General features: G+C 36.2%; 1 protein-coding gene across 2 annotated transcripts in view; it reads left to right on the top strand.

The window, feature by feature from the left end:
• Window positions 1-21143, top strand: part of Erap1 (endoplasmic reticulum aminopeptidase 1) — a 29022-nt gene extending 7879 nt beyond the window's left edge. For both annotated transcript variants that reach the window (XM_047556363.1, XM_047556364.1), the window contains 17 exons: window positions 609-747; window positions 3297-3431; window positions 4549-4669; window positions 5440-5594; window positions 5956-6069; window positions 7584-7715; window positions 8764-8895; window positions 9040-9111; window positions 10377-10531; window positions 12191-12270; window positions 12769-12952; window positions 14239-14395; window positions 14907-15091; window positions 15992-16153; window positions 16647-16787; window positions 17310-17391; window positions 19436-21143. In XM_047556363.1, the coding sequence (XP_047412319.1) occupies window positions 609-747; window positions 3297-3431; window positions 4549-4669; window positions 5440-5594; window positions 5956-6069; window positions 7584-7715; window positions 8764-8895; window positions 9040-9111; window positions 10377-10531; window positions 12191-12270; window positions 12769-12952; window positions 14239-14395; window positions 14907-15091; window positions 15992-16153; window positions 16647-16787; window positions 17310-17391; window positions 19436-19591 (2302 nt within the window). In that variant the 3' untranslated portion in view covers window positions 19592-21143. The remainder of the gene's footprint in view (window positions 1-608; window positions 748-3296; window positions 3432-4548; window positions 4670-5439; window positions 5595-5955; window positions 6070-7583; window positions 7716-8763; window positions 8896-9039; window positions 9112-10376; window positions 10532-12190; window positions 12271-12768; window positions 12953-14238; window positions 14396-14906; window positions 15092-15991; window positions 16154-16646; window positions 16788-17309; window positions 17392-19435) is intronic.
• The last annotated feature ends 1509 nt before the right edge of the window (window positions 21144-22652 follow it).

The raw sequence follows: 22652 nt of genomic DNA, 5'->3' as shown, positions 1-22652 counted from the left end.
TTCCCACGTATGGAAATTAAGTTGTTTCCCACTTTTCAGTATCAGCAACACTTCGATGAAATCTGTAAATCATTTCTTTAGAATAAAGGCCTATAAGTAAGATTGGTAAGTCAAAGAATCTCCAGGCTTCTGATATCCCTTGTTATACTTCACATCCCTCATCAATGTTTATTAAGCAATCTTTTTACAAAGGACCCTTAATTTGTTACTTTATTAAGACAGTCAAACAGCTTTTGATATGTTTTATTAGTGATTTGTAGGTTCCTTTGTGAATTGCCTGTTTATGACATTAGCCAGAGATTCCACTTGCTTATTGGATATTTTCTTACTGATTTTTAAGGGTTAACTGTCTTTTAAGACTATTAATACTTCCTCAGATGATTTTCTGTGTATTTTCCTGTTTTGTTTTTTTTAACTTATCTTTTAACTTAATTTGTAAGAGCTTTTGTCATATTAATATTTTTTCCTTTTATTTTTAAAAAAATATTCATTTACTGGTGAAATCCACTAATCTTATATTAAGTGCAGGAATTAAAAAGCAGACAAAAACCTATTTTGGAGTCCTTGGTGTATCATGCTCAATTTTATTTTCCTTGCCATAATTTCAGGATACTTGCATCAACACAGTTTGAACCAACTGCAGCAAGAATGGCTTTCCCCTGCTTTGATGAACCTGCCCTCAAAGCAAGTTTCTTGATCAAGATCAGAAGGGAGTCTAGGCACCTGGCCATCTCCAACATGCCATTGGTGAGTCTGAACTCTTATACACTGGCTCACAGGAAAATCTGTCACTTCTTCTTAAGACTTGCATTATCCCGGTGACAGTGAATATTGGAGTTTCTTTTATTCCCTGACAGGTAGTTACTAAATTTTCTTTTTCATTTTGCAGTCTGTGTTTTTGTTTTAAGCTACAGTTCACTTGTAGTCAAAGAAAAAATTGCCTCCAAAAATTCCAAGGTTTCAGTATTAATGTCATTCCAGGTATTAATGCTGATAGGAAGGAAACTGTAACTACTTAGGGCAGGTTTAAATCATAATGACCTCCACAAAGCTCTTTCACCTTAATCTTTTCATATCATCTTGTGACAAGATTTTAAAGAGAATGCTTTGTCAAATAAGGCCGTGTTCCTAGTATATAGCTATTTTTTAATAATATCCATTACTATATACTAATATTAACTATACAATATATAACTCTGTGCAAAATTGGGCAGACAGATAATGAGAAGAAAAGTAATCTTTTCAGAATGTTATGATGCCAAAGGTAGATAATGATAGATAGCTTACATACCTTAAAAGAAGCCATGATCCTCCAGTGTGCACAGCACTCCTGATTGTCAAAAGTGACCAATAGATATCCATGCCAGAGGACTGAAATTATTCATTAAGCATCATTATCCCATCATTCTGGAAACTTGGACAAGCATCTGCCAGCTGTCTTTCTGCAGCTGGTACACACCAGCTCCTGGATATACATTTGTTTTTGTTGTTGTTCAGAAATACTCACCAAGGACAAGGCTCAGGGTGGATTGGGCTTTGCCTAGGGATCTAAAAACTGTACAGCTTTATCCCTGTGATGATACAGAAGCAATATCTTAGCATGAAGAGATACTGAGCACCACAGACCAACTTTCTCAATCTTAAAATTCTATCCACCTTTGAGTATCTTGAGGATCCCTTTCTCAGTCAAGGGCTGTCCTCCATAAGAGATGGTCTTCTGCAAACCCCGACCAGCTGAGAACTTTGTCCCTGTTCCTGACTTTGTATGTAAAAGATAAGAAACAATTATGCCACTTTCCAAATACAAATTTGAGATAGGAAATATGCTTTTTCAAGTTAAAATCTTCTTGCCCAAGCAATATTTGGGCATTGCTCCCTGGAAAAGGAATGCATTCTCTAACTGGAGAGTAAGAGTTCTAGGAGAATAAAGCAACAGGCATAGGATGGAAATGTGTGAGAGATTGAAAGCGCTAGTAGAGTTAATGGAGAAATCCCATAGATCTGCAGAGGGGAGGCTGAGAGTCTAGAGACTCCACAAAGATACTGGATATTGGTGGATATCCAGGTCCCACTTGTAGAGGACAGGAACATCTGTGCAATCTCGCCCCTTTGACAGGAGAGTCTGTGACAGGCAGAATACCATAGGAGTGGCCTTTCCTCTGGCTGTAGATGTGAAGCTGAGGGGAAGGACAAGGGGATATTTTTGGAGACCAGAAAACCAAATATTGTATACCACTGGAACATTACAGTGTACAGGAAGTAAGCAGGAATTAATCATGTTTAAATTTGAATTATATAATTAGGTTACCTTCCTAATAGCACAGCATCAAAAATTGAAATTTTGGTTGGGAGTATGTAGAAGGCATTTGAAAAGAAAAGATAATTTGGGATCCTTAAAGAGTAAATCTAGGTTGTGTAGCAGAATTGGTTTAAATGACAAGTAGGTATATGGGTATAAGGCTGGTGGGTATAAGAAGGACAAAAGTATACAAATAGGGGCAGGTATGGGATTACAGAAAAAATGCCTGTTGACATGGTTTCCCCAGGTTACTTCTGATGGTTTTTTTCCTCCAAGATCCCACCTCAATGCTTCCTGTTGCTGAGGTGTTAGACTTTTTCCTTTGATCTTAGACTGCTACCCCCATCAAGCCTACCCACCTGCAAGGGGTTGTGCTTCAAATGCTGATTGCACTTAAAAGCTGATTCTGGTGAAACATATCTGAATTTGGAAAAGACTTTACAGATCTGCTTGGGCAAAGTTCATTTCCAATTGTATAGAAACACAGAAGCTCTTTTTAGGTAGAACATGGTTATGTATTTGCCCAGTGAAGAGGATATTAGACATTTCATTTCCAAATAATTCTTAAATCTAGATTAGGGACAAGTGGGCCACATCTTGGTAAAACCAGCAGTTTCAGTTTTGGTTTGTCCCATGTTATCAACCAACATATATTAAATATGAGTCAGTTTGCAATCATCTGGGTTTCTTAGAAGAAGTTAAGTGTTGGTTGCACAACTTAATGAGTATACCAAAAAATACTGGATTATATACTTTAAAGAAGTGAATTTTGTGGTATGTGAATTATATGGCAATAAAAAAAGAAATCGAGTCAAATGGTCTGACTTTAATGTCTAAATTATAATCAGATATTAATTAAGTAGAGAAGTTTTGAAGTAACTGTAGAAATATCATGTCATATACATTTGATATTATATCTGATAATTAGGGAAATTTCTCTTATGTGTTCAGTGTTTTGAATTGGATTACTTGGTAATATGAGTTACCCTGATTTTAGGTGAAATCTGTGACTATTGCTGAAGGACTCATAGAAGACCATTTTGATGTCACTGTGAGGATGAGCACTTACCTGGTGGCCTTCATTATTTCAGATTTTGAGTCTGTCAGCAAGATGACCAAGAGTGGAGTGAAGGTGAACATATGATTGACACATGGGTTGACCAAGTTGTCCTTGTTTGCTTAACTGTCCTGGTTTTAAAACTGGGAACCCTGCATCCTGGGAAATCCCTCAATCTTGGGCAAAAATAGTTGTTGGCCCTGTCGTCACAAATGTTCCCTTTTGTTTTTGTTTTTTGTTTTTTGTTTTTGGTTTTGGGGATTGAACTCTCAGGGATGCTTTACTACTAAGCTATACTCTAGTTCTTTTTTATTTTTTATTTTGAGATAGGGTCTTGCTTAGTTGCTGAGAATCTAAGTTACTGAGGTTGACCTAAGCCTCTAGGCCATTAGGATTATAGACCTGTGCCATGGTGCCTAGCTACAGATATTCATTTTTATAATGAGGCTGGGGATATAGCTCAATGGTAGAGTGCTCACCTAGCATAGCATGTGTGAGGTCCTGGGTTTGAGTATCAGTACCACATACACACACACACACACTCACACATACACACAAACGTACAAACACAAAATAGAAATGCAGATTAAAACTACATCAAGTTACCATTTTGGGGACTGGAGATATAGTTTAGTGGTAGAGCACTTGCCTACCATGCACAGGCCCTGGGTTCAATTCTCAGCACCACAAAACAAAAAACACGCAAGCAAACAAACGAAAAACAACCTATAAAACCCCAATTCACTAAACACTACACATTTTAAAGAAGTATAATCTTAAGTTTCAGAGGGAGCAAAGAACCAGTTAGTGGTAGAATCAGGTGGATCATGACTTAGGCCAGACCAGATGCTCTGTGTTTTGTTATTAGAACCCCACAGTAAAAATGAACATCTGTAGCCAGCCACTGGCTGTAGTGCTCTGCAGAATTCAGAGGTTGCTGCTGTCACTTTGTTTTTGACCTCTGAGTCTTCCTTTCTTTTTGACCACCTTATGAACACATTTAAGAAGATATTTTTGTAAATATTATGCAGGATTTGTAGTTGTTTTCAGAAAGGAAGTCGGCATTAATGTAAGACATGGCATTCCTAACTGTCTTCTTTAATACTGATAACCGGATCCTACAATAGGAAGCCATTGATGGCAGTCTTCTCCACTATGATATTTGAATATCTTTTTGTGCCTTTCTCTCTAGGTTTCTGTGTATGCTGTGCCTGACAAGATAAATCAAGCAGATTATGCACTGGATGCTGCAGTGACTCTTCTAGAATTTTATGAGGATTATTTCAGCATACCATACCCTTTACCCAAACAAGGTAGAGATTTCACACAGATATTACAAGATGGCATTTGGTAACTCCAATCATAGATTATATCCATATCATTGACTCACCCCGTGGTTCTCTGAGCAGCCCCTCATGTCATCAAAAGTGCTAAATATCAGGTGATCCTTCTGATCATCTCTCCTCTGATCGACACAATAAACTTCTAATGACAGTAAAAGCAAATCTCAGTACGGTTCTTGAGGCATGTGTCATGGGAACTGTTTTGCCTTCTGATATTAGGAGGCAGACAGCAGAGGGCCAAGTCTGTTTTTTTGTTTTTGTTTTTGTTTTTCTTTAATTGGTACATGCTTGGCAAGTATATAGAGGTGCTCAAAAAATTTTTTTTGAGTGAATAAATTTATACAGTGTAAGAAAATCTGCATTTTCTTTCTTATACAATGCCTTAAAACTATTCTGTCTTTTGAGTTTTTAGGTATATGTGTGTTTTGGGGATTCAAAATGGATTACTGAGGGACTTGTTCAGATTACTTAGTCCCAAAACTTATGTTCAGAGAGCTAGAAATGGAGTCAAGAGACCTAAGACACAGTTTGGCTTGGTCACATTGGAAGAAAAATGACTCTGAGTCACTGAGTCCCTTTTTCCCCATTAGGAAATGTTCTTCCTGTCTGGAGTTCCATATTTCTGCACAAGAAGTTCAGTTTTTCTTTTGACTCTAACATTCATTCATTCTGATGCTTAATGTGTTGGGGAAATGTGTAGTTTTGTGATTGGTAATACATGGTACAACTTCCTTCCCAAGATCTTGCTGCTATTCCTGACTTTCAGTCTGGTGCTATGGAAAACTGGGGACTGACAACATACAGAGAGTCTGCACTGTTGTTTGATACAGAAAAATCTTCTGCATCCAGTAAACTTGGCATCACAATGACGGTGTCCCATGAACTTGCCCACCAGGTATACAACCTCAATCACCCCTCTTAAAAAGTATAGTTAAATGTTTACATTGCTTTTGTGGGACATATGAAGCTATTCATTTATTTTTAGTTTTTCTAGTTTTCTGTCATAGGAAAATAATTTCTTTAAAGCATAGAGTATCATGTTTTATAATGCATATTGAAAAGTTTTCATTTTTATTTTGATAAAACATTTGTTTCATAAATACATTTTAATATTCATAGATATTTAAATATCTATTCATAAATAGATATTTTAAATATTTCTGAGTGTGTTGTATTTCTGTCTGCCATTATAGGTAAGTTAATCCAGTCTCCATATGAGAAATGTGTGAATGAACTGAACTGTGCTTTCCTTTCAGTGGTTTGGGAACCTTGTTACTATGGAATGGTGGAATGATCTTTGGCTAAATGAGGGATTTGCCAAGTTTATGGAGTTTGTGTCTGTCAGTGTGACCCATCCTGAGCTGAAAGTTGTAAGTTGTTATTTATCTTTTGCATGTTAGGTTAATCTGTGGTTTTATTCAGTGCCACTGAAAATATTTTCTAATCTTTGATTACAGAATTTATAGAAATATTTCATGGATAACTTTCTTGGAAGCTTATATATGAATCACATTTCAAAAATGCTAGTGAACTTTCAAGATTTATCACAGACTTATTTTCAAACCTGAGTGTCAACTCATGATTGTTATGAAATTAAGTGTTAAATTGTATCTACCCTTAATATCAAAGAAATAGAAATAATGATACTCTGAATGTTCTGTATCATTTTCCCAAGTTTCAGGTTGCTGGTTACAGAAGTATCAGGTACAGATTATTATTATCTCAACAAAACCCTTCTTGGCAAATCACAAGTTATACTGAGTATAAAAACAAATTCTCAAATTACAAACTTCATGCTTTGGAGCTGCCATATATTTATTTTAAAAATCCTATGTTAAACTCGAGAAAATCACATACAGCAAGATTAAAATGAAATATTTTATGTGAAAAAACCCCACACCTTTACCCAACTACAATTCTTTTCTTTTATGTATATTCACTACTTCCCATTTTCACTCACAATTTATTTATACATAGTTATAACATAAAGTACATATTGTTATTATACTCAGTAGGTCATAAATATTTTCCTGTTTCTACATAATCTTTAATAATAAAAATTATTATGAATGCATCCTATTCAGTTGAGTTAATGTGCCAAATAAGGTTAAGGCTGGAATTTGTACTCCATTTTTTCTTTTACTATATGGTTTTGGTTTTAAAGCTAAATATGTCTGTTTATAAATAGCACAGATGATTAATGGAGATGTTGAATCACTATACATTTTACTTCCTGTTTGACTATAGGCAGAGTGGTTTTGTTTTTTGGGTAATATGAAATTTTCTTTATTCTAAAGTGATATGTATTTAAAATGAATAAAGTCTAAAATAATTTTATTTTTCTATCATAGGAAAATAATTTCTTTAAAGCATAGTTTCATGTTTCATAATACATATTGAAAAATTTTTATTTTTATTTGGATAAAAAGTTTGTTCTACAAATACATGTTAATATTCATAAATAAACATTTAAAATAGTTCTTTCTGAGTGTTTTGTGTTTCAGGCTGCCATTATAGATAAAAGTTTAATCCAGCCTCTTTAGAAATGTGTGAATGAGCTGAGCTGTGCTTTCCTTTCAGTGATTTTGGAACCTGGTCACTATAGAATGATGACCTAAAATGGTCACCTAAAATCACTGTGTTGTGGATGCTCTTTAAAAAGCATAGTAGTTCTATTTTACTTCAATAAATACTAGAAATATGGAGTATATTGGCACAAAAATTAGAAATATAGATCTATTAGCCCAAACCTTTCCCCTTTCATAATTTTCAATGTAAGTCATAGATGATTTCTTCCTTCCTTCCTTTCTTCCTTCGTTCCTTCCTCCCTCCCTTCCACCTTCCCTTCTCCCCCCTTTCCTCTTTCTTTTTCCTGTCTTAATAGGAAGATTATTTCTTTGGCAAGTGTTTCGATGCAATGGAGATTGATGCTTTAAATTCCTCACACCCTGTGTCCACACCTGTGGAGAATCCTGCTGAAATTCGAGAGATGTTTGATGATGTGTCTTATGAAAAGGTAAAAGTGAATTGTACAGGTACAGGTTGTTTTTTCTTTTTCTTTCTTTTTTGCTTTTTTGTAAGGGAATAATTTGGACACTAAACTAATTAATATAAAAAAATCCAGATTGCTGCTTCTATTAAAGAAAAAAAAAAAAAAAAAAAAAAAAGAATTTGGCCACACTGGACCTGCATTTCCTTTGGCAACATAAACTGGAGCTAAGACATGGCTCCTTCTTTCCAAGATCAAGGTTCCGCGTTTCCACTTCACCTCCATTCCCAACTCATTTTATTGTCTTCTCACTGAGGTTGAGAATGTATTGCCATTTGTCCTTGTGTTTGCCTGTAGTTGTTCTTATAACAAACACAGCAGTATTTCTTGTTTACATGTTTCCATCAAAAGTGCAAGGGAGAAAAAAAAGAATGTAGAAGAGTATTCGTACCCTTAGATGACTTCCCTCATTTATGCCATCTGTCATTTGTCACTGGAGAGATCTGAGTTTGTGGCTTATGATCTATGGCAATGGGGGTAGAGGGGGAAAAGAGCTTTTTACAAGTACAGGGTACCTGGGAATTCTCTTGCCCCATTCCCTGGGAATGCTCCCTCAGCCCTCTGTGCTCAAGGCTGCCTGGGCTCCCTGTACTTGTCCACCATTCCTCACCTGGTGTCTACTGCTGCTTCCACCTCTGGAGCTCCACCCATGGTGGTACCTGCCTCTCCCACCCCTACCTTGGAGTGGCAGTGGGAGAGCTAGGTAGTGGTTCAAGGTGCAATGTTTAGTCTGCACCTTCATCCACTCACAGTGCATAAAGGAAGCTGGCAGGTAATGCTGATTTTGCCCCAAGGTTAGCTTGACCATGTAGAAAATAACAGCCCCAGTGAGTCTGGAGCATAAAAAAATCACATTAGACAAATCCACACCTCCAGGGTGAATCCACTTACTTTGTTTCACAAATCGCCATCATTAAAAATGTTACTGCAGCTGCATTCTAAAAGAATTGTGGCAAAAAAAAAAAAAAGAGATGTGGCCAAACTATAGGTAACAGTTATTTCTATATCTTTTCAGGGAGCTTGTATTCTGAATATGCTAAGGGATTATCTGAGTGCGGATGCATTTAAAAGTGGAATTGTGCAGTATCTTCAGAAGTATAGCTACAAAAACACAAAGAACGAGGACCTGTGGAATAGCATGGCAAGTGTGAGTGTGCTTTTGAGTGTCTCCATACTTGGGATGAATGGGCTTATCATCTTGTTTTGTTTTGCCTTCACCATATAACTGGGGAGAAGAACCCTGAGCATTTTCTACAGAAACGAGAGTGATGTGCTTGTTTTTGGTGTTTAGATTTGCCCTACGGATGGTGCACAAACAATGGATGGATTTTGCTCTGGAAATCAACATTCCTCTTCGTCCTCAGTAAGTGTCTAAATCTGCACATGTTCCCCTGAGCACGTACTCTTACTTCATATTTTTTTGAAGGATATTAGCTCTGTGTCAAACTTTCTGAAGTCCTTATCTCCCCTCAATCCAAAAAAGACTTCATTCAAACGCCACCAGATTGATAGCCTTTTACAATTTTCATAAGTTTCTGTACAAGAGGGTGGCACAGCCTTCATTGATGATACTTGTCCTGATGTTTATTTCTTTCCTTTCAGTCTCTGTAAAGCAGTGGATTTATGATAGGTTTCTATGGTAGATTAAGGTTACTTTGTATCAGTCAGGACATGCCAATCATTTCTAGACTCTGCATTTGTGAAAAAACAAATCATGGCAGTGGGTGTCCTTGAACACTTACTATATATCAGGCATATGCTATGCACTTTGTGTATGATCTCCTTTACTCTTCACAACAAACCTGTGATCCAAGCACTATTATTATTCCTGTCTTTACACATGGGAATATGAAATCCAAAGGCATGTGGTCGATAAATTGCACAGCAGGGATGTGAATTTAGATCTAACTCATGTTTCTTACTGCTACGCTATAAAGTATTCATAACATCTGAGCAAAAAAATGGTTTGGTTATTTATCTGGACTTGTGGAGTATTTTCATAGGCAACTGTGGGTGAATCTGGAAATTCAACAAAATTTTATCCACTGTATTTTTATTTCTTGACTTTTTTCATAGACTGCTTTATTCAAGTTTCTAGATTTAACTGCAGCATATTTCATCCTTTTACTAGCTCTTAAGTCTTTTCTTAAAAGCTTTTTTAGTATCCAAGAACACACTCCCTTTTGAACTTATGACATGAGTCATCTCTGTGTTATCACTCTGAAAGCACAGGCTCTTGGGTGAATGGTTTTTCCCACCTTGCTTGTCTGAGAACCTGCATAATTATGTAGATGTTAAAATCTGGTCACTTTCTCTCCCTTCTCTCCCCTCATTTACTCATTTATGTGCCTGCTTGGTGTCAAGGCTATGCCAGCCCCAGGGTGTACCCAGCGGGCCCAGATATACTACTTGCCAGGACATAAGTGTCGTGGAGGAGACTGAAAAGTAAACAGTCAGTGCTCTAACAGAGGTGCCATGGTTGGAAACACCAGGGAAAGAGAGCCAGGGCAGGAGGCTGGGGAGTAGAGGCAGGGATCAGGGACCTCACAGAGGAGGCTGTCAGTTGCTCTTCTCCTAGTTGTGGGTCTAAGTGGGTGATGCATCTATCTGCCTTTTTCTATAATCCAGCACTGGCATCAGGAAGGTGTGGATGTGAAAACCATGATGAACACCTGGACACTGCAGAAGGGCTTTCCCCTGATAACCATCACAGTGAGAGGGAGGAACGTACACATGAAGCAAGAGCACTATATGAAGGGGTCTGACAGTGCCTCAGAAACTGGGTAATCTTCTTAGAATGAAACTCATTTTGTTACCAAGATAACATCTACCTGATGGAATAAAATCTTACTTTTGGAATAGTGCCTTTACCTCTATTGCTAAAGTATTTCAATGGCATCTACATGCCCTACACAGTTGACTTACACCTCCCATCTTCCTGAAAGGATTGAGAAGGCTTTATACCTTGGTTAATCTTGGTAAAACTGATGTTAAATAATTATTTTAATATGCTCATGTTTTATAGTTTAATAGGGTGTACTTTCTAGTAACTGGCTTGAAATCAACTCTGATCTAAAAGCACCTGCCACTGAATTTCAACAGGGTTTGGCATTTCAGTTGGTGCTAAGGAGAAAAGAACTTGTTATTTTGGGGAATTATGAGAGAGCTTAGTCTTTTCTTTGGAAGTTAAATCCTGGAAACAATCAGCTTAATGCCATAGAAGAATACAAGTAAAAATGAGATGCTACAATTTGATTGACTCTGGATGGACACAATGTAAAAATATGTTTTATTTTGAAACAATTTGATGCTTACGGAAATGTTGCAAGAATAGTGCCAAGAATTTCCATATATGCTTTACCCAGATTTATGTTAGCTGTTTATCACACTTCATTTGCCATTCTCACTGCCTGTCTCTACCCACCATATACATAGGATATATATGACATATTTTTTGAACTGTTTGAAAGTTGGAGAAATGTTCCCCCTTTGCCCCTAAATACTTGTATAGTATTTTCAAAAAAACAAGAACATTCACTTATATAATCATAGTACAATTATTGAAATTAGGAAATAAACTTGACACAATACTGTTATTTAAACTTCAACTTTTTCAGTTGCCCTAAAAATATCTTTATATCAAAATAGAAATCTACTTTGAGATTCAATATAGGAGCACATATTATATTTGTGACATTGTTTTAGTTTCCTTTTATTCTGAAGCAATTATTTGGTCTTTTGTGTTTCTTGACATTCTTGAAGAGTACAGGCTAGTACAGGATATTCTAATTTTTTTTTTGAAGGAAGTGAAGCATTTATTAAGTTTTAAGTTGAGATGCCTGCTGAGTCAAAAGCTTCCTCCACATGTACCCTTTTTAAAAAAGATTGGTTCTAATTAGTTACACATGACAGTAGAATGCTTTTTGACACATCATACACAGTGGAGCATAAGTTCTCATTCCACTGGCTGTACGTGGTACAGAATCACACCAGTTGTGTAATCATACATGTATATAGGGTAATAATGTCTCATTCTACCATCTTTCCCAGCCCCACTGCCCTATCCCCTAATCTTTTAATTTGTATTTTCTTCATGATCAGATTCAGATTGTGCATCATAGGCAGAAATTCCAGATGTGACATTGTGTCCTTCTGAGTACATAATTTAGAAGGCATGTGATATCAGTTTTTGTTAGTAAATTAGGTCTCTGGCCTTCAATCACCAATCATTTAAGCCCCAAATCCCAGTTCTGCTCAAGGAATCAAGAAGGATGAATAGTATCTGAGATGGAAAACAGGCTGGGTATGTTTGAGATCTTGGCTGAAGCAGTTTTGATACCATCCTCTTCTAAGCTAGCCAGTGCCTGGTGCATGGTAGGTGATTTTAATAGCCGTTTGTTGAATGAATAAAAAAATAAACAATCTATCCCCCTTCCTTTTAGGTACCTATGGCATGTTCCATTGACATACATTACCAGCAAATCAGACTCAGTCCGTAGATTTTTGCTGAAGACAAAGACAGGTAACTTATTATGGAAATTAAACTAGTTGAATTAAAGGGGGAACTGTATAAATGTGTAGGATTTAAACACTAAGTTTCTTTTGCTGCTTATCGTGTTTAAAACAAAAGGGATTAGGTTAAAATATTGCCTGTTCTTTTTTTAATGACCAATGTAATGCCTGATAGGAATTAAAATAGTTGAGTTATGTAATGTGAAAAAAGAGGAATTACCAATGAAAATTCTCATTACTTTGTTAACATTACCGGGGTCTACGGTATGCATGGTCAGAAATGCAGTTGCATTTTTTTCATAGATTTATAAATCTCACAAATTTGTGTCTAAAGCTGGTGTTGGCTTTTGTCTATTGGGTTGCTGTTGTCTGCTTCCTAAAAGGAATAAGTGATTTTAATATGCTTAGTATTAAACTCTTCTCTGGTTTTCTTGTTCAGACTCTAATCAGAAAAGCTTTCATCTGTCAAGATAGTAAATGGAGCTATGATTTGTTTTATTTGCTGTAGATGTGCTCATCCTCCCAGAAGCAGTGGAATGGATCAAATTTAATGTGCGAATGAGTGGCTATTACATCGTACATTACGAGGATGATGGATGGGATTCTTTGACTGGCCTTTTAAAAGGGGCACACACAGCTATCAGCAGTAATGATCGGGCGAGTCTCATTAACAATGCATTTCAGCTTGTCAGGTAATACAAGCTGTGTAAAGTATTGGTTTATTTCTAAAAGCAGCTGTTATTGTTCAGATTCTTGATTTCTAAAGATGAAAGTGATTGATTGCTAATGAAAAATTGAAAGGTGTTTTTTCATAAGTTCTTCTAACAATTCAAGGTTGCATTTAACTTTGTAATTAACCTCCTGTGACTGGCAGGTAACTCGAAGTATGGAATCAGTATTTTAATCTTTCTCATTAACAACTCAGATCAGACTGTGATAAATGTGTAGAAAGCCGAGAGACAACATTCTTTTTCCATCCTTAAAGCCTGGTCCTTCAGCTTTCCCAGGTCCCGCTATAGCAGATCAGGTCAGCCCTCTTGAAGACCAAGCATAACAGGCCCAGTTATTTGCATTGCATCTCTTGACTTAAAGGAGAGATTTGCTTTAAAAACCAGATACCTGTACTTTAGAGCATTTCTATGAATACAGCTCATAAAATTTGGCACAACCAAATGACCTTTGTGTGGTTGAACATAAAGTGAAAATTCTCCATATTTTCTCCCATGACAATGGTTTTAAGGAAATGCTTGCCAAGCCTTAAACTTCTTAAGTCTTTAGGCAGAACTGAAGTCCTAAGGGGAACCATCCAGGTGGGAAAGAAGAGCTCTGTTATTCTCATGCCCTATGTCCTTCTACCCTGAATGTTGAGTTCTCCCTTCTGGTCCTTCTGCCACCACATTGGGCCTTTCAAGGTGACAAAAAGCAGAGGGGGAGGAAGTTTGGGGTTGCTTATCTGTTTCTTCCTGCCTAAGATTCTGCTTGAATCTTAGAATGTTTTTGTTTAATTATATAAGCATATACAGTACTACTGAGGCTTTGAACATCAACCCTGTATCAGGAAGGGTTTCTATGTGCATTCAGTGTTTTTTTGAAAGAGGCAAGATGTGTTTATACCAGGAATTCACACTTTTGCTGAGTGGTAGTTTCTCTGACCATGTTTCCTAAAGGATCTTTGATTGACATCCCCTTCTTAGCCAGGAAGCTTAGTACACCATCCAGTGTTTCCTGAGGGACAGATGCTGACACGCTTGCATTTCAGCTTAACCACAAGCTAGCCCTAACTCTCTTCTTAAGAAACTTCTTCCCCAGTGTAATCTTGCCAGATGTCATGTATGACAGAAAAGATACTAACGTAAAGAATATTATTTATGAAGGGTTCATATCTGATTGTTTTGTTGGGAGATTGTTACATTTTGAAGCAAAAAGTTGATTTCCTGGATTTTCTTTTAAACCTGTAACTATGGTGTCTCTTGGTCAGCATTGGAAAGCTATCAATTGAAAAAGCCTTGGATTTAACCCTGTACTTGAAACATGAAACTGAGATTATGCCCGTGTTCCAAGGTCTGAATGAGCTGATACCTATGTATAAGTTAATGGAAAAAAGAGATATGAATGAAGTGGAAACTCAATTCAAGGTAAAAACCTGAAGTAAATAGAAAAGTTCTATAATTATGTTTTGCTTTTCTTGTGTGTGAAAAAGTGGTTACCATCATGTATTTATATGTTGTCATATTTATATTAAGGAAAAGCAAATAAAAATTCAGTGTTTGGATTGATTAGCAAAGATTTTGGTAATCAAAATTGGCACAAAATTGTTACTTTTGACAAAATGTAACAAGTTTTTTGTATAATTTGCTCTCAAATGCAGTAACATAAACTGACTCTTAGTTTAAGAGTGGTAGTTCGTTTTACCATATCTTTAGGAAGATTGTTAAGCAAATACTAAAATCATTCATCATTCTTTCTTGTTTTTGATCCTTTTCATAATTAAATGTAAACAGAGCTGCACAGTTTAAAAGTAAGAGTTGGATTGAGATTTAAAAATCAGTCCCCATCACCTGAGTGGGTACTCGATTATATGAACATGAAATGGACTGTAACATGCCACATGTTCCCTGTAACATGTCCCCTGTCCTACACCTGCAGGCTTTCCTCATCAGGCTGCTGAGGGACCTCATTGATAAACAGATATGGGCAGATGAAGGCTCTGTCTCAGAGCGAATGCTTCGGAGTCAGCTCCTCCTCCTCGCCTGTGTGCGCAAGTATCAGCCTTGTGTGCAGAGGGCAGAAGGCTATTTCAGAGAGTGGAGGGAATCCAATGGAAATATGAGGTCAGTCCTACTGAATAAACCAATTTGTTAATGGAAAAGGTATCTTTTCTACCCAACATTGGTGCTGACCAGTGAGAAAAGCAAGTGTAGACAAGTCTCCACTAACTGACTTTTTTTGGAAAATAAATTGCTTTTTAAGATTTATCTATATATCTCCCAACTCCCAGTTTTAAGAAATGCTGGGAAGGAACTTCTATGCAATAAAGTCAAATATATCTGTGTAGTTAGAAAGGAATTATAATAATTCCCATTTTGTGTAGCTAAATCAAAATCTTATCAGACTTAGATGGTCAGACCTGACAGAAAAAGTAGTAATGCATTTTATAATAGAATCTTTGGACCTTTAAGTTCCCTGACAGGGATACCTAGTTATTGCTAACACTGTCTATGCAAGGTAGGATTCTCACCATATCTGGAAATCTCTTCCTTCTATACCTCAGTTCTTTTCTATTTGGAACTTAAATGCCATCCAGGAAACATTATGCCAACAATCTATATGCTACATTTAAAGAAATGCTTACAAGCAGTCGTTCTGCTGGATTCCTGACTTGTACTTGTTGAGTAAATTCTGAGTCTATTTTGAATTTCTTTCTTTTGGTTTGAAAGGTGACTACTTATGGACTCACTCAGGATTATTAAAAGACGTTATATATGTAGGTATTTATAAAAATAACATTTCTTAATATGTTTTTGAGAAGGCTACTTAAAACCTAATTTTAGATATTTTCTCTTGCCCCTTTTTATAAAATATAACTGAAGGAAAGCAGTAATTGTTGTGTACATTCCTAAGCATATTGTCTGAGTGTGGGGCCAGTTCACCAGTTCATAATTGGTCACTGTTATGCATTTAAATGTACTTTCTGCATCTCCAGTTCTCACAGGGTGTGTTCTTTCCCACAGCCTGCCTACTGATGTGACCTTGGCAGTGTTTGCTGTGGGGGCCCAGAACACAGAAGGCTGGGATTTTCTTTATAGTAAATATCAGTCTTCTTTGTCCAGTATTGAGAAAAGCCAGATTGAGTTTGCCCTCTGTACGAGCCAAAATAAGGAAAAGCTTCAGTGGTGAGTCATTCATTCATGTTCATGTGACCAAAGGAAATTAAATTAGATCAGATCATTCTGGCACCTATTTTTGTTCTCCTAGCCAGGAATTGCCTATTTTGCTCTGAACATTTGTGCAAGTGGGCACACATCTAATGAAAAAAGGCAAATAATTAGGGAGAACCAGGTGTTGGGAAAATATTTAAAGGAATATATATTGTATACCTTTAAAGAAATAATGTACTTGGAATATTTACTATATATACCTGTCTTAACTACTCTTTTGAGCAAATAAGAGAACATATGAGGATAGGTATTATATATGTGACATAAATGTTAGTTTTTATTATTATGTTGCTATTGTGGGTTTATCAGGACTCTGGTTACCAATTTACCTTTTTGGCCTTTATTATTGGCAGACTGGTTTGCTCTTTTACAAGTTACTTTATTATAGTTTTTTATAACCATTTCATCACCTATTCATTGCTAACATTTCTTCTCTTAATCATTACAGGCTACTAGATCAAAGTTTTAAGGGAGATATAATAAAAACTCAGGACTTTCCACATATTCTTATACTCATTGCCAGAAACCCAGTGGGATATCCATTGGCCTGGCAATTTCTGAGGGAAAATTGGAATAAGCTTGTACAAAAGTAAGTAATGCCAAAAGTCTTGCTGGGCCTGGACAAGTTCTTTAACCTTGCTGCTTTAGCTTTGCTGTTTGTAAAAGAATAGTAATAGTCTGAGGGATTTTTTTTTGATTGATGATAGGAAGTAGAGGAACTTAAAATAGCCACATAAAATGTAAAACCCTGTTTCAGTGTTAACTAATGCATCTGGATAGTAAGGTTTTCCATTTGGTCTGGAGTGACCCCTCCCTGTACCCACTGGACTATCTGAAGCCAACCTCCTTGTAGGTCAGCACATTAGCTGTATGCATCTGCCTTTGTCTAGCTCTTGTAGCACTGCCTGTCTCTATCATTTCTTTTAGATACTTAATCTTTTATTCAGATGTTGGCATGTATTATATTTTACCACTAGATCTTAACTCATTGGAGGATGGAGATCATATTTTATATCTTTTTCATGCCTCATCAGTTTTCAGTTAAATGCCATTACATATATGCTGAATGAATAAATATTTCATAATACATTTTAACAATTTCCATTTCTAGATTTGAACTTGGCTCGTCTTCCATAGCCCACATGGTAATAGGAACAACAAGTCAATTCTCCACAAGAACACGGCTTGAAGAGGTAAAAGGGGCAAAAAATCTTTTAAACTCAAGTGACAATCAGCTACTAAATGTGGGCAAACCAAATACTTTTAAAAGTTTGATGAACTAAAAATAGATGTTGTCATTTAGAAGTGGTTTTTGAATTTCAGGGTATTGACAAAAGCAAAAATAAGTTGTAAATGAACTAGTGAAAACTGTGCCTTTTCTTAAACATGTTGTCTTTGTTCTGTAAGTAAAAATATAGAGACTTAAAAAGTTACTTGAGGCAACAAGTTTTTGTTTAAGGATGTTAAAAGTGAGTGCTGGGGTTGCAAATGACTGAAGTGGCCATCAGCTGTCGTGAAAGAGGTGGATCTGGAACCTAGGTTCTTCACTATCCAAACTCATGGTCTCCCTTCTACTTACGGCACATACCACCTACTTCCAGAAAGAATTTTAGGCATCTTATAAAATCCACCTACAAAATATATGTTAAAATAAAGAATAAAAAGCTGTGCAAGGGACAGATAATTAAATGAGGGACGATGCTAAGGATAATTATTACAGTACTATCCTAAATTTATCACAGAGCTTCCTAGCAGTCAGGCAAAAATGAGAAATCAGGATGAGTTATTCTCATGGTCTGATAAGAGGGAACAAGAGACATACAAGTATTCTACAAAAGCACACTTTCCTCCAGGCCTAAACTGCTTATTGCACAGAAAATGTTCTGAGAGAGGCGAGTCAAATACTCAGTTGAGATGCTACATTTACAGATGAGGACAAGAGAGGTAGTTTGGAATTAGGAAAGGGTTAACAGATGGCTTTGCTACAGCTTATGAAGAGAGTCTGTTTTCTAGTTCTGCCATTGTTATGGGCTCCTTCAGGATTAATTGTTTGACCAATGAGTGAAATTACTCATGTGCTTTGACCAAAGAGTACCCAAGGACATGATTTTTAATGGACTGGGCATTAATCTTCATTCTGGAGAGTGAAACGAGGATGAGCTGCAATACAAGGTGGAGCAGCAGAGCAACAAGTTGCATCTATGTTGCTCCACTGGGAGGCCCTTTGTTCAGTTCATTGAGAAGTTGTACTGAGATATAACTTTAAACAACTCTACATAGTTTTAAATTGGAATTTGAGCTTCCTAAAGCCAATTCTTACCCTTTCTCCCTTGTTTCTAGACTCATAATATGGTGTTCTGACATGAATTTTTAAAGAATCAGTTGTCTGGAATCCATGTTGAATAAATAATACATGTTGGTCTACACTTGCTTTCTCACTACAATATTGAAAATTTATGGGAAAAGGTTAAGAACCACTTAGGGTGAAACAAAATAGTATAAAGTTCAGTGCTGCAGCAAAGCTAGCCTATCCCTCATGTGAGCTTAAGGGGTTCAGATACCCAGAGGTGAAACAAGAACAAAAGGTATTTTTGAGGAGATAGTCAAGAGTCTCTTCTTATCTCTGTAGAACTATGAGGAACTGTCTGTAGATTGTATCTTATGAGAACAATACATGAATTGTGGATTAGGTTAAAAAAAAAAAAAACTGGCAAAGCTTGGAGTCTTACCACCCCAACTTGCTAAGAACCCTGTTCCCTACAGTGTTTCCATAATGACACACCTGATCAGGCCTGTGGAGAAAGGCTGCATTTATGTGGTTGGAACTGTTTTGCTTGGCAAAAAAAGATACTGTGCACATTCTGCTTTTTAGATATCATGGCTTAAAAATTAAGTTTGCATTTGTGTGTATGGAACAGAACACACATTAAATAGACACACTCAATTAAATCTTAATTATAAAATGATAAACAGTGCAGTCCTTTAAAGCCTGTCAACTGTGAATAAATAAGAGTTGCAGAGAAAAAACACAAAAAACCTGACATCATGAGGCATGAACTCATTTAATGTAACTCAAGCTTATGTGTACCTAATCATATCCAGACACCTGGGGCTGCCTTATATATAGAATTTTGACAAATGCTGGAATTTTGGCTTCAGTTTTAACTAGCCTGGGGTTATATTTGTTTAATGTAATAAAAGTAATTTTTAAAAATCTATCTTTTTTTTCTTCACAAGGTAAAAGGATTCTTTAGCTCTTTGAAAGAAAATGGTTCTCAGCTTCGTTGTGTCCAACAAACAATTGAAACCATCGAGGAAAACATACATTGGATGGATAAGAACTTTGATAAAATCAGAGTGTGGCTGCAAAATGAAAAGCTTGACCTGCTGTAACAATTCGTTTCTGCCCAAGTTCCTGTGATCTATAATCACCAGAATTTTGTTGATGTAACGTCTTCAAATAGCAAGGGTCGTTTTGGCTCCAGCTGAAGATACTTCCTTTCCCCTCAACTTTATGCATTTGACCATTTCACTCAACAGACCAGCAATTAGTTTTTTCATCAATGGGCTGTGGCTGCTATTTATAAGTATTACCTTATGATGTAAACCCAAGTGGTGGGTTCCCTACCACAGAAGAGTAAAGGACCTGATTCTTCTCATTTTATGTTTTATGCTTAAGCCATGCAGTGTCCAAACCTCTGTGCCCCATTGTGTCTTCATAAGCTGGTTCATTAATGTCCTTGTTAAGACTTAATAGTAAAGAATACTGAACAAAGAATGCTGGATGAATAATTAAGGCAGATGTAGCTGTGCTGAAGGGTCCCACTGACCCCTCTAGATCTGTTGTCCACTCTTTTTCTGCTTCAGGTCCAGGTGCTGATTTGGAGGGCCCAAGCCATCAAATTTCCTTGTCCTCTGGATTTAGTCAGTGGCAAGCCCCAGGAGTTTGGAGCTGGGGTTGGATAAGGGGAAGATGGAAATCTTTATTCCTTTGCGGGTTGCCTTAGGCTGCTCTTCACCAAAGGCCTTAGCTCCTGAGAGGTGGCCCTCTTTTCCACAGTCTTCTTCATCTCTGGATTCTGTGATCCCTTCAGGACTAGGAAACACAATGAGAGCCTGGCACTACCAGTCCTGGTGATTCTTATACACCCTACTCACATCTTTGTAAAATATCCATGTTTAGAACTCTCCTCAGATTATTCTGAGTGTCAACTATTTCCTCAGAGACCCTGACTAATAGAATATCCTTTTGGAAAAAAGTAGAGCATGTTCAGGTCCACAGGAAACACCTTTTATTTAAAGTTGCTCTGGACAGCTGTTGATTCTTAGGTAGGAAGGTGATAATTTCTCTCTCTGCTCCACATATGATATAGTTTTTAATTCCTAAATAACTCCTCATTGGCACTTATTGCCAATAAATCATTGCAGAGTCACAAATAAATGGTAATACACTGGGAAGTCAAAATTATTTGCTTATTTTAGGCTAAGTGAAGACAATGTATTATTTGGTTTTTCACTTACAGGTGAATTTTTGAATATATGGCATATTTCAAGATAAAGGAATATGATAGACATGAAAAATGTGTTGCTCGAATACACCATGGAATAGGGTGACTCTTGGGACATAAATGTGTTTACAATTTCATGTTTATACCCATTGGATGGCTGATGTTTTGAGAATTAAAAATAAAAAAAAATCACTGGAAATATCTCCATAGATTAATTTACTTATAAAAATAATACAAAGCCACAATTTTAATGTAAAATATTTTGCTTTAATGATGTTTTATTTCTTGATTAATGAAACATAGAAATATTGATTTTCAGTTTTGGTCACCTGAGGAAACTATCTACTTGAGAAAAACTGATTTTCTAGACAGATGTAATATTGCCACAACAATGTATGGAAACCTTTTTGGTATTAAAAAAAATTGTCTGTTCTTTACTTTTGAGTGGATATTTGTAATCATTTTCTCCTGACTAGATTTTTTTTTTAAAGGACTGCTTTAAATCCTCTTCTTTCTCAAGTCATTGTGAATTACTAGGAAACACTCAAGTTTAAAGATATTTCTAATTAAGAAAAAAAGATATATTCCAAGTACCTCAGATGAATGCTTACTTTTCCAAGCATTCTTAAACCTGTGGATTTTTCTATATCATTTAAAAATATCTCTCTGTATTCATGGAAATTAGTACAACCACATCCTTTCACACACAATGTCAGTGTCAAAGGTTTCAGTCTTTTTAAAAACAAAAAGAGCAATAACTATACTGCCCAAATAGGAGAATTAGGTACATATAGTTAAAGTCCCTCAAGAAAAGTTTTTTTTTCTTTTCTTGTTAATAGTTTGAAAATAGAATCATGATTACCTCTCTGATGGGACAGAGACTTGTTTTAAGTAGGTGAGGTTTGAAATCCTATAGGTATGTGCTTGATTTGTAGAGAGTCCTTTTAGAAAGTATTAACAAATTCAAGGCCCATTATAATCAGTGTTAATGTTATTTGTCTTCACCCTCATTAGACAGCACTGGTGATATTATTCATGTTTAGTGAAGTTAGTGAAGTCCTAACAAAAGCTTTAAATTGATACTAAGGAAGGCTGTGCTCTCTGGAAACAAGAAATTCCAAATCTGTTGTATGATATGTATCTGACATCTTTTCCTGTATCCACTACCAGGAAATAAAGATGAAATTAATTATTTATCAAAATCCATCAATGATATCAGTGCAATGCTCATGCACTATTCATTCAGAAAGATATGAAAAACCACTCAAGTTGTAAGACATCAGAGCTTAGTTCTTCAATTACTGTGGGGGAAAACCAGATTTTAAATTTTAGTGTACACATATATATATGTGTGTGTGTATTTTTTGTTTTTATTTTTAAAACAGAAGTTTATTTTTGTATTTGGTAAACTCAACTTCCATAAAGCCAGATGCTATACAGTGCAAAGACTAATGTGGTAAATGGCTCTAAGCAAACAATTGCTATTCAGGCTTTATGTAGAGAGAGTAGAAAATACAGTTTAATAACATGCTAAACCAACAAAATTCAAGCCATAAGAATATTCTAAGGATTAAATGTTCTTGTTCTTGAAACTTACTACCCAGTGGCTATGTAGCCTGTGTCTTACTCTTCTGCTGACTTGATTAAAGTCTCAGTGAGTTTTCTCTGACTAGAAGGTACAGAAATCCTCACCACTGGCAAAGAAGAGTTCAAACTGAAAAGGAGATTGGTGCTTCCTGGTTTGTCCAGGTTACATATTATTCATTTATTATTAGCAGCCCAAGAGAAGATATGTGCCCAATATACAGTATTTTATGTTTGACCTATAAACATTAACCCAAAGAAATGATGTCAAATACAGTTCAGAAGCCCAAAAGAAAAGAGGTAATAAAAAATCAGAACATTGATGAATGTTTATGTTTAAAGCTTTGTTTTCCAAATGCTTA

This window comes from Sciurus carolinensis, chromosome 6 (assembly GCF_902686445.1).
Source record: "Sciurus carolinensis chromosome 6, mSciCar1.2, whole genome shotgun sequence".
Classification (NCBI taxonomy): Eukaryota; Metazoa; Chordata; class Mammalia; order Rodentia; family Sciuridae; genus Sciurus; species Sciurus carolinensis.
Note: the sequence above shows the minus strand (reverse complement) of the source record. Positions and strands in the feature narration are given on the sequence as shown.